The 12,258-nt window shown below is 39.7% G+C and overlaps 1 protein-coding gene across 3 annotated transcripts in view; it reads right to left on the bottom strand.

Annotated features, from left to right (window-relative positions):
• The window catches only part of ANK1 (ankyrin 1), a 1,899,552-nt gene that overhangs the window by 1,290,770 nt on the left and 596,524 nt on the right, over positions 1 to 12,258 (bottom strand). For all 3 annotated transcript variants that reach the window (XM_044082993.1, XM_044082990.1, XM_044082992.1), the window contains exon 4: positions 11,664 to 11,762. In XM_044082993.1, the coding sequence (XP_043938928.1) occupies positions 11,664 to 11,762 (99 nt within the window). The remainder of the gene's footprint in view (positions 1 to 11,663; positions 11,763 to 12,258) is intronic.

Here is a 12,258-nt window from a genome sequence, read left to right as displayed (position 1 = left end):
GAGCTTAGAGCTCTACTTAGCAGATACGAAACCGGAAGTTACACTTCTGGTGGAGGGAAGGGAAGTCAAATTCCTGTGTGACTCAGGAGCGTCACGGACCCTGATACACCCCTCCAAGTTACCAGAACATTCTGAATCACCTGATTATATACTAGTAAAAGCAGCAAATGGACAGATATACAGGGAACCACTTTCCCATGATATAGCAATAACTGACCCTGTTTCAGGTATGACCCAGAGAAGTAAAATTGTTGTTTCTGCAAAGTGTCCAGTAAACCTATTGGGCAGGGACCTTATGCAGATATCTGGCATAGCAGTAGTTCCAACTGTACAAGGTATGGAGGCACAAAGACAAATGGATACCTTTGTAGTGCGACCGGAGGGTGAAACTTTTTACTGGTACAGCCAGGACCTAGTCACGACTGGTCCAGGGGCAGTAACCGAGGAACTGATGAACGTAGCCATCAGTAAAGCCCCCTCCCTTGACACTGATCGACAGCATTTGTTACACTGTACTCTATACTACTGTACTACACCAGGACCTGATAGAGAGTATGAGCAAGAATTGTTCAGAAATCGTGCAACTAGACTAGTATTGCGTACTTTGTACTGGGATACTGAGGGGAACAGTGTAGTCAGCTGTTCATTACCTCAAGAATTCCTTGCATTATATAGATCAAATCGATTACCACATGTCAGCTTGACAAAGAACAAAAGTGTAAAATGGGCAGATTTAGGAGAAAAAGTAACAAGATGGGAGAAACAGACTGATTTAGAACTATCAGAACAAGGGATACAAAAACAAAAACTGAATTGGTTGACACAGACACATCCAGCTGTACACTTGCAATCTAGCGAGGACAGCTGATTAGCATTTTTATTAGAAAAAGAAGAAAAGGCCTTATGTGAAATTCCAACAACTCTTTGGTCAACAGGCAAGTCAGATGTAGGACTTATTCGAACAGCAGGACCCATTAAAATTACCCCAAAGTCAGCTTTTAGACCACAGAAAAGACAATACCCTTTGAGAAAGGATGCAGAAATAGGAATTAAGCCTATAATAGCAGCATTACTCAGAGAAGGAGTACTGGTAGAATCTTTTGATTCACCATGTAATACACCCCTATTTCCTGTTAAAAAAGCAAACGGGGAATGGCGGATGGTACAAGATTTACAAGCTGTAAATAATGCAGTAATACCTAGAGAACCTACGGTGCCAGACCCACATACTTTGTTAAATGATTTAAAACCGCAACAGAAGTATTTCTCTGTGGTAGATATCAGCAATGCTTTCTTTTCAATACCTATACATCCTGATAGTCAATATTGGTTTGCTTTTACATTTCAGGGTAAAAGGTATACATATACTCGACTACCACAGGGATATTGTGAGAGCCCAACAATATTTGCACAAAAAATGGCTAGCAACCTGGCAGGGTTTACCCCACCGGGAGGTAGTCAAATTCTACTTTATGTAGATGACATTTTGCTAGCAGCCCCCACCCAGCAACAATGCAGGGAGGATACTGTGGCATTATTAAAATTTTTAGCAACACAAGGACACAAAGTAAACAAAAGCAAGTTACAACTTTGGAGAAAACAAGTTAGATACCTAGGATATGTAATATCCAATGAAGGTAGAATATTAGACGAGGAAAGAAAAACAGCAATTTTGCATGCACCCAAACCAACAACCAAGAAGGAAATGATGTCTTTCTTGGGTACAACTAATTTCTGTCGGAGCTGGATACCAAATTATGCTTTGGAATCTGCTCCACTCACTGACTTGATATATAAGACACCAATGGCAGCACAAGATATTTTACAATGGACAACCGAAGCAGAAATGGCTTTCTGCAGGTTGAAGCAGTTGATAGCTTCTACATTAGTTTTAGGACTTCCAAATGATCACAAACGGTTCTTTCAGACCATAGATTGCAAGCAAGGATATATGACGTCAGTACTGACGCAACAACATGGGGACAAGCAACGCCCCATAGCCTACTATTCATCGCAGTTAGACCCAGTGGCGCGATCTTTGCCTCACTGTGTACAAGCAGTAGTTGCAGCTGCAATGGCAGTACAGGCTTCGGCCTCAGTAGTGTTATTCCACCCTCTCACACTGAGAGTGCCTCATGCAGTTGCAATAATTTTACTGCAAGAAAAAGTGGCATACCTTTCTCCTGCTAGACATCTTTCATGTATGACTATACTGCTGAGCCAACCTCATATGACAATTGACCTAGACAAGATCTCACAGATATGCCCTTGGATAATGCCGAGGTGACATATTACGTGGACGGCTCATGCAGAAGGGGTCCTACAGGAAAGAATCTGGTAGGGTATGCAGTAGTTACAGACACTGAAATTTTAGAAGCCCAATCCTTACCACATAACTTATCTGCACAAGCAGCAGAATTGGTAGCTTTGACGCGGGCATGTACTTTAGCAAAAAAATAAGTGTGTAAACATATATACTGATAGTCAGTATGCTTTTTCTACAGTACATATATTTGCACAACAATGGAAAAATAGAGGAATGATAACATCTAGTGGAAAACCTATTAATCATGCGCAATTTATTTTGGAGTTATTAGAATCTATTCAGTTACCTACCAAAGTAGCTATTTGTAAATGTGTAGCTCATACAAAACAACAGGATAAGATTTCGAAAGGCAATGCACGAGCTGATGCAGCTGCAAAGCAAGCAGCCTCAGACTCAGAAACTTTACTTTTGAATGAGGAATTACAACCCTCTGAGATTTTAGATTTAGACATGTTAAAAACAATGCAGACGCTTACTACAAAATCAGAAAAACAAAAATGGGTAAAACGAGGTGCAATTCCTGAGAATGGACTATACATTTCCAAAGACAGAAAAACAATATTGCCGTCTAATTTATTTAGATATGCAGCTTTGTTGAGCCATGGGCAGTGCCATGTCTCAACAGGGGGGGATGGTACAGTTAGTAAACCGAATATTCCAAATATATGGATACACAAACTACACAAAAAAATTTTGTGCAGCTTGTCATACTTGTAACAAGCACCATGCACAAGGGGCATTTAAAACCAAGCAAGGAAGTTTTCCTATACCACCATATCTGTGTTCCATACTATTTGTATGGATTTCATAGAATTGAGTAAGTGTGAAGGGAAGAAATACTGTTTAGTTATTGTAGACATGTTCTCCAAATGGGTAGAAGCTTTTCCAACCAAAAACCCGGATGCAGCAACAGTGACGAAAGCCCTGATAAAAGAAGTAATCCCTAGATTTGGCATTCCGGAAAGGATTTATAGTGACAACGGCACACATTTCGTGAACCAGACAATTCAGCAACTTGGGAGATTTTTTGGTATCTCCTTAAAGAACCATTGTACTTACCACCCACAGTCAGCAGAACTGGTGGAAAGGTACAATGGTACCCTCAAAAATAAACTTATTAAGCTAGTTGAGGAAACCCAAAAGAATTGGATACACTGTCTGCCTTTAGCACTGCTGAGTATGAGAACAGTTCCAAATGTGAAGGGTTTGACTCCTTTTGAAATGGTTTTTGGGAGAGCATATTATGTGCCTCAGTGGAATGCTCTCATGCCTGCAGAGCAAGAGGCTGACAGTTCATTAGCTAGTTATATGAGGAAACTGTTAACAAATAAATCTGTTTTGCAGTTTAACTCTTTTTCAGATAAGGAACAGACCAGACCGGTGGAAGCAGTCTTGGCCCCAGAGTCGTGGGTTTGGCTGAAAGTGATGAAAAGGAAGAATTGGGCGAGTCCAAAGTGGGAAGGGCCGTGCCAGGTTCTGTTGGCAACGCCTACTGCAGTCAAAGTGGCCGAGCGGACGTCCTGGGTTCATTTGACACACTGCAAACCGGTAAAGAACTTTCAATTTGATAAAAACTTTGTGACTGATACACAACCAGACCGAGATGGCCAAAAACAAAGCGAATAGAAATTTAGATCAACCACAGAGATGTTGCATAATCATTTTGTTGAGTATACATTTATTGACTGTAATTGTGACAATTTTCCTCTTGTTGTGGTTTATCCTACACACAACCACACAAGTGAAAGTGGGAAGGCGTGACGAAATGCCTATAGACTGGCATCCAAATTTTAACACATACCTAGCCATGAAACGTGTATATGCAGAGACTATGAACATTTCAAATTGCTGGGTTTGTACAGCTATATCAACAGCATATGGAGGACTGATAATGCCCGCTGTCCCTTTGGGAATAAATGAGACTTGGGAGAATTTACTCTTCGATACAGGAACTGTGAGATCACAGGACAAAATAGCTTTATTTTTACCTGTCACACAAAAAGGAATTGTATGTTTTTATAAAAATGATACTCTCCAGGTGGGCTGGAGCAATTGTAATATAACCATATCTTACCGATGTTATATTAAGAATAGTAATGGCAATACTTTTTGCAATACTAATTATGACTCATATTTGAACTCATTCAAAACAACCATGAATGACATTCGCAAGAATCCTGTTTTGTTTAAACAATTGTCAGTTATAGATCAGAAAATGTTTCATGCAGGGCTAATGCGTATTAGTACTAAAGTAGAAAACTGTTATTTTATTTGTGGGAAAAAGGCATATAAATGGTTACCTGAGAATTGGTCCGGCAGTTGTTTTTTGGGTTATTTGGTTCCGGCAATAAGACATACTGCAGAATTACCTTTGGGTAAGATATGAAACGTGAGAGAAGCAGCCCAAAAACCCGAAGGTCCAGTTGAAAAACCTGTGAATCCAGTTGGAAAGATCGAAGCTGGCTGGAAAGACCATAATACCATGAAAGACAAAAGCAAATTGACTCATATGGACTTGAGTGACAGTGTTATATCCTGGGCAGGAATATTCCCAGCCTATGGAGCAGTCAAATCGATCTGGGAGCTGAGGAAGTTGTCGAAACTTCTCGAAGTAATGAGTAATGCAACTTTTTCTGCCCTAGAACTGGTGACTGATGAACTGAATGCAATGAGAACTGTTGTGCTACAAAATCGAATGGCTCTTGACTTCACCCTAGCGGCGAGAGGTGGTACGGGCACGCTTATCAAAGAAGAATGCTGTGCGTATATACCAGATAACAGGCATGAAATTAATAACCACCTAGAGGTAATTCAGCAAGTATCAGCCATGACTGAACCAGGCACAAACTCATTGACGGACTTTTTCCAGAATCTATTTGGGGGGTGGGGTTCCATCCTAATGAATATTCTGATTGCCATTTGTGTGGGTATACTCCTAATAGGAGCATGTGTTTGCTGTGGAATTCCCTGCATGAAAAGATTAATCAAAGATTTTATTGATGTATCTGTTACTGAAACTTTGTATCAAGATACTGAGATTGAAAAATTGATCTCAGATGACATTTTTTCTGAAGTATAGATTGAATGACTCGCCTAGCTTAAAATCCTAAGTGGAAAAGGTTAGGAGATGAAATGGCACTATGCATACTTCAAAATAGAATAAAAAGTATTAATGGGGGGAAAATGTTAGAAAAATGTGTATTTGAATATATGAGAAATGCTAGTTTAAAAGCAAAGTAGTATATAATGCATTTTATTCTATTAATCATATAGCAGAGAGGATTAATTCATGTGTAAATGTAAGTAGTTTTGAAACTACAGTGTGGCTTGAAGCAAGCTGACCTTCGACCCTGGCAAATGCTAGCTTAGCAAGCTTTAATGTTTATGCTTTTCACAAGTGATTATCTGCTGGGTCAGGAAATTAAATGTGTGAAATAATGAAATCTTCTGCTCCTTCCTGCTGGGATGATTTGGCCTTGTATATGTGTTACTGAGATAGCATGCAGCTGGTGGGAAAATGTAACAGTGAACAAAGATGTGTATTAAAAGACTGAATCTGCTATTGTATTCGAACTGATATGAAACCTTGAAGAAGTAACTTTACAGAAAGACATTATGTCTGACCAGGTGGATAACAAGGCCGTATTGTTACCAGAGGAAAACTTTTTTAAAATATACAGCATCAGCAGTTTTTATGAATAGAGGACTGTAAGCTAAAGTGATGTAGATGCCCTGTGACATACCACGTCAGTAAGATGGGCACAGCTTGAATGTTAAACCTATATAAAATTGTGTGCTTCCTGTTTCATGTTAGACAAAATTCTGTACTTGTACGTTTTTTGCCTCCTGGTGTACACTAGTAAACTTTTGAATCTGAACCTCCTGTGTATTGAATTCTTGATTTTATTTAACAGTCAAGAATACAGCTTCTATGGGATCTAGCAATATCCCTGGCTGTGTTCTACATGAACTACAGAGTGAACTGGCACCTCACCTGTGTGCCCTGTTCAACCACAGCCTCACCTCAGGCTTTGTCCCTACCGAATGATGCACTACTACAGTCAACCCTCTCCGCAAAGGAGGAGTGATTACAGACCTTGGGAACTTTTGCCCTATAAGCCTGACAAGTCTGATATGCAAAGCTATGGAGCGCATCATCATGGACCTAATAAACAAGGATATAGGGAATCTCCAAACTGGATCCCACACAGTTCGGTTTTGTGAAGGGTAGATCATGCCTGCTCAACCTGGTCGACTTCTTTGAGTCAGTCACCAGAGCTGTGGATGAAGGAAAGGTGGTTCATACAGTCTACCTTGATCTGGCCAAGGCATTTGATATCCTTCCTCACTGAGGAATCATAGAAAAGCTCACTAAGCTAGGCATCAACCCATACATCACTAGCTGGGTTGCAAACTGGCTCACAGATAGATCTCACAGTGTGAAAGTTGCTGACTCCAAGTCACACTGCTGACCATTCACAAGTGGAGTCCCACAGAGTTTGGTCCTGGGGCCTCACCTGTTTGGTATCTACTTCTCTGAAGTCCAGGCCAATATGAAGGGACTCTGGCTGACATTTTACGCAGATGATTGCAAGTTGGGAGCTATTATTAACTCCCCAAGTGATGTTGACATCCTACAGAAAGGCCTCACTGAGACCAATAACTGTTGTCAGAACCATGGCCTTAAGCTCAATGCCAAAAAATGTGTCATCATCCCCTTTGGGAAAAAACAAGTTCCCATGAATTACCACATTGGTTGCAGTCCACTGAACACAGAAGGCATTATAAGTGATCTGGGAACACAGGTTGACAGCAACCTCACTTTTGACCACCACACTGCTACTGTGGTCAGAAAGTCCTATGTGGCACATCTCATTACTAACGGTTTTTCATCCAGGAAGAAAGAGGTCATTGTCTCCCTCTACTATTCCCTCATTAGGCCAATCATCGAATACAATGCCCCATTCGGCATGTACCTCACTAGACACCTGCAACAACTGGAGAGGCTGCAAAACTACCTCACAAAGAGGATCCTAGGCCTTAAACACTTGTCCTATATGGAAAGACGCAAAAAAACTCCAATTATTATCTGTCTCATATCGCCTACTTAGAGGCAATCTCTGCTCAACATACAAAACCATGTCTGACCCAGGTCTGTTAGAAATGCTACATCTAAAGAAATCCCAATCCCTCCAGACCACACGCTGCAGAGACCTCTACCTCATTACCAAAATCAACAGAACATGCTGGACGGACAGGTTCATAACCCAGAGACTGCCCATGCTATGGAATAAACTTCCCATACATGTCAAACAGAGCACCTTGCTGGCCCTCTTCAAGAGAAATCTTGCTGAGTGGATGGAAAATAGAAAATTCATCCTAGGGATCATTCCAGTGGCTCTGCTCGACAGAGGCACTGGGAACTAAGGTCGGGTGGCATGAAGCCAGGGTAATCCTATGGGCTAGGCTTGTAAAGGCTCCAGGGGCATTAGCCTAGTACACACCTATGAACCTATTACAACACTTCAGTTCTGACTGAAAATGCAGTAGCAGCACTTAGTGCTGTTATTGCACTGAAGACCACTTGGGATCTGTTGAACAACCCCCCCCATCAAGATTTTGTTTCAGAAGCAGCTGCTCTGTTTGCCCCACCTTAGCTATGCCTCTGCAGCTGGCTATACAGAAAGATACATTCACCATAATACTGTGTCAGTGCTAATGGTCTGACAAGTAAGCCTAACCACAGTCATAGTCATAATGTACTATGTAGGCAAAGAGAAAAGCTAGCAAGTACGGCTGGTGCACGGCAAGCAAGTTAGTCCGAACCAAATGAAAATAACGCCAGCACCAGAAAGGACTGATACAAATAGCTTTATTAAGCTGAATACTAGACCGGTTTCAGCACATGGCTTTCATCAGTAGATTAATCTACTGATGAAAGCCATGTGCTGAAACCGGTCTAATATTCAGCTTAATAAAGCTATTTGTATCAGTCCTTTCTGGTGCTGGCATTATTTTCATTTGGTTCATAATGTACTATATTGCATTACTTCTTTTTGTTTTTTTGGTGAGGTATGGTTACATGGATGAATGGAAAAATACACCAAGTTTTTGTGTTTTTTTTACTTTAGTAATTCAACTACTAATTACAGTGGTGGTGCTGCAGTAGCATTGTCGCCTCACAGTAAGACACTGTCCGGTTAGATTCTCAGCTAGAGCATCTTCTGCATGCTGAATGGGCGTACCTTCATTGAAGGTTGTGCGTCAGGTCTGGCAAGCCGATACGTAAAAATCAACTGCCAATCATTAGTGGACCGGAGTTCTGCTGTGGTGACCCCTAACCAGGAAAAGTCGAAAGACACATACATTTACTTTAGTAATTCAACTACAATTAAACTCTTTATCATGCTGATAAGAGCACCCAATGCTATTCTTTTACCTTCACCTGTGATTTCAATTTAAATCTGAATGCAGATAATCAGTTGTTGTCTGTCTTGATATGAAAAAATATCTTAAAGGCAAGACTGAGGAAACTGTCTTATGTTAAGTATTTGAAACTATGAAAGACCACTGATCCTAGCCTTACTCATGATAAAGCTACTACAACTGCATGTCAGACACAGCTGCCCATGGGCCATGCCAGGTGTAAGCTTTAACAGCTCTTATATTATGACTAAATATATACAAAGAAAATCTGACTGCCAAATACGGTCATCATTCATCATTTTCAATCATACGTCTCAGGAGTAGATATTATTCTACTATGGATCTGCTGGTCATGTTAGAATTGCTGCTATATATCACACAATTAAAAGCTTAGAGCAGGAACTGTGGTAAACTTCCTGTGTTGAGTCAGAACCTATGGTCTGAGTGCAGATGGTTTTAAGAAGATGGAATAGATTTTGTTAGAAATAAAAATTGCTGAGTATCTCTTCCCCATGAAAAATTCATTTTCAATCAATGACTTTGCCTTAATCTGTAGTACATGTCCATGACTGACTGCTTTTCAAACGCAGACTGAGAACAGTTGGCATACTTTTCCAAAATCCTGTTAGTTCTAACCTTGTGCTATATTCTATAACCATATGCAAATGATCTGCTCAAACTGAATACAGACAAGTACCTCAGCTTGCATTGGTCATTCTGTCACATGACGGATATCAACAACGTTTTTGCCAGTTCTTCCTTTCTTCAGTAATTATTGTATCTTCTGCTTGTTATTAATTATCCTGTATTTCTTTGGTATCCTAGTCTATTTCAGATCTACTTCCTGAGGACAAACTCGCAGCTGTCTGACTGCCTGACCACAGTGTCCATTTCATACCTGGCTACCACAACACATTAGAGAAAGCTGCTGATGTTTGTAAAAGTATTTTTCCAAGGAAATGTACCCCCTTGCACCACCAATGTGCAGCTTTGTCCCCACTCCACTGAATACTAAACTGTTATACTGTCTCCAAAGTTGTACATACTCAAACGGAAGTAAATGCTACACTCCCTTTACTGTGGGAGAGTGCAACCTGAGAGAGCATATTTAGCAATGCTGTGTGAACGAAGCCCCCACATCAGGGAACACAATATTGTACCTCCATACACACACACACACACACACACACAGACACACACACACACACACACACCACACACAAAAGAAGGATTATTTTTGTTTGGAGTTATAGGAATAAAATGACAAGAAGTTGACAGGTGGGGCAGTGTGCTCAAACAGTTTGGAGGCAGGATATATACAAAGCACATCTATCATTTTCATGCAAACTGCCTTTGATCAACAATTTACAGAAACTTACAATTATCCCAGGAGCAATTACAGCATGGAATGTGCTTAATTTGACTTAATGACAAATTGTAATGCCTTTTGGGAAACTATTCATTGCTTAATACCGTTTGAGTATTTGCAACTGTCTTATTGCCTGCCCAATGTAAACTTTCAATAAGTTTATAAATATAGCTGTTCAGTGTTGTATATGTTTTTATTTCTTATTAACCTACTTAGAATGAATGCAAATATTTTCTTCAAAGACTGGCATTGAAAAAGTGGCCTGGCCTAGTGGACAAACCACTTACTAAAAATAAAGCAAGCAGGTAAGAAAATAAAGAAATACATGAAGAAATAAAGTTAAAACCATTAAGCTGGTATTATGGAATGCCGCAGATCTAATCACACCTTGTTAAAGTGCCATCATAAGCAAGCAATGGCTTCAGGCAAGTACAGGTTTTAGAGTTGGCTTGGATTAGTACAGTTAAAAATCAGCTCAAACTAATCGTTGTCAAAGGGAGTATTTTGTTTGGCTAAAGTGGTTACTGTATTACCAGATGTTTACAACCACTGTACAACATAGTTATGCACAGTATCCTGGTGTTTATCTATTGTTTTGATTCATAGAGCAAAGCCGGACCTCGTCTTAGTTTTTGCATGGCTTAGTGAAACATCCTTAGTTTGCCTACCTATAAATGCCATTGTAGTGTCAGGCACCACCTCACTCATGGATAATTGCTTTAAATAGCAATATTATGCACCTGTTTTTAATATTTATTACATAACACAAATGACTAACCAACTACCTGCTCACAGACCACTTCATCTCAGCAAAATTCTAAAAAATGTCTGCAATAATTAGACTGTAAGAACTTTTATATCACCTAGTGATGATGTGGCATGGAACACAGACATAGCCCAGAGGGACCAATCAATCACGGAGTTCGAACTAATCAGAAATCACAACAGCAGGAAATTTAACTTTAAATCCCCCATTTTGCAATTAACAGTTCAAATAAGCAATGATCTCAAAATTCAGATTTTAAAGATTGTGGCAAACTTCCACTAAATGTCTGTATTTTGATGGGATCCAGCTATGCCATCTGAGAAGTATTCCCTTTTAATACAACCAGTCTGCAGTAATTATGGGGTGGGCACATGATATAAAACTTATCAAGATCCAATAAGAAAATGTTCTCTTTCCTAGAGAAATGTGGTAGAATATACCAGTATTAAAAGTATAGTGTTCAACAAAAGGCAGTTAAAGTGGCTACTGCCCGTTTTGTCATATACCAAATTTCCTTAGATACCTTTAAAAGCATCAATAGGTTAACACCTAAAATGTCTGAAATCAACAAAATGTACTTTCTGGTCAATATTCAGAGCTACAGATGAACCATTTACCTATAGCATTGCATTAGAATATATGTGGGAAACTATTGGTTACTTAATACCATTAAATATTTCTAACTGCCTTACTGCCTGCCTAATGATATATTTCAAGAAGTTTATAAATATAGCTGCAGAATGCTGACACTATGCAATCAAATCACGGATTCTTACCTGAGACTGGGCATTGACCTCTGCTCCATAATTGGACAGCTCCCGCACTACCTGGTCTTGTCCAGCAAGGGCAGCGATGTGTAGAGCCGTGTTCCCTTTCTGCAATTACAAGCCACAGTCAAACACTGAGTAAATATTTACAAAAGTACGACAAACTTAATTTTTATTATAGTCACTCGCAGTCACAGTCATATTTAATTACTATCCTAAGAATGTAGTTTGAAACTGCAAAATTCTCATGCATACAGTCATGCAGTTATAGTTTTATTCCACTTTCTTCTACTGTTATCTTCTATTGTTACTTAATTGTACTTCTGTTTTCTCTTTCTGATGCTGCCAGATCTCTACAGAAACCCCTTTTTCTTCTGTAGGCTTCTATTATTTAGTCTTCTCACTTATCTTTGCCTCTGTGACATGTTGCCTTTAACTGCTCTAATTATTTTTCTTTCTTATTATCGCCTCCCTTATGTAAATATGCTCTGAGAAGTACACACAGTTTTGTACCATGTATTTACACGATATGAAGAAATCTATATGATCAGTGGCACAGTTTGCAAATACTGTTGCTACAGAACATCACACAATTGTTACATGC

This window comes from Protopterus annectens, chromosome 9.part0 (genome assembly GCF_019279795.1).
Source record: "Protopterus annectens isolate FY-2018-M chromosome 9.part0, PAN1.0, whole genome shotgun sequence".
NCBI classification, from domain to species: Eukaryota; Metazoa; Chordata; order Ceratodontiformes; family Protopteridae; genus Protopterus; species Protopterus annectens.
This window is presented reverse-complemented; position numbering and strand designations above follow the sequence as displayed.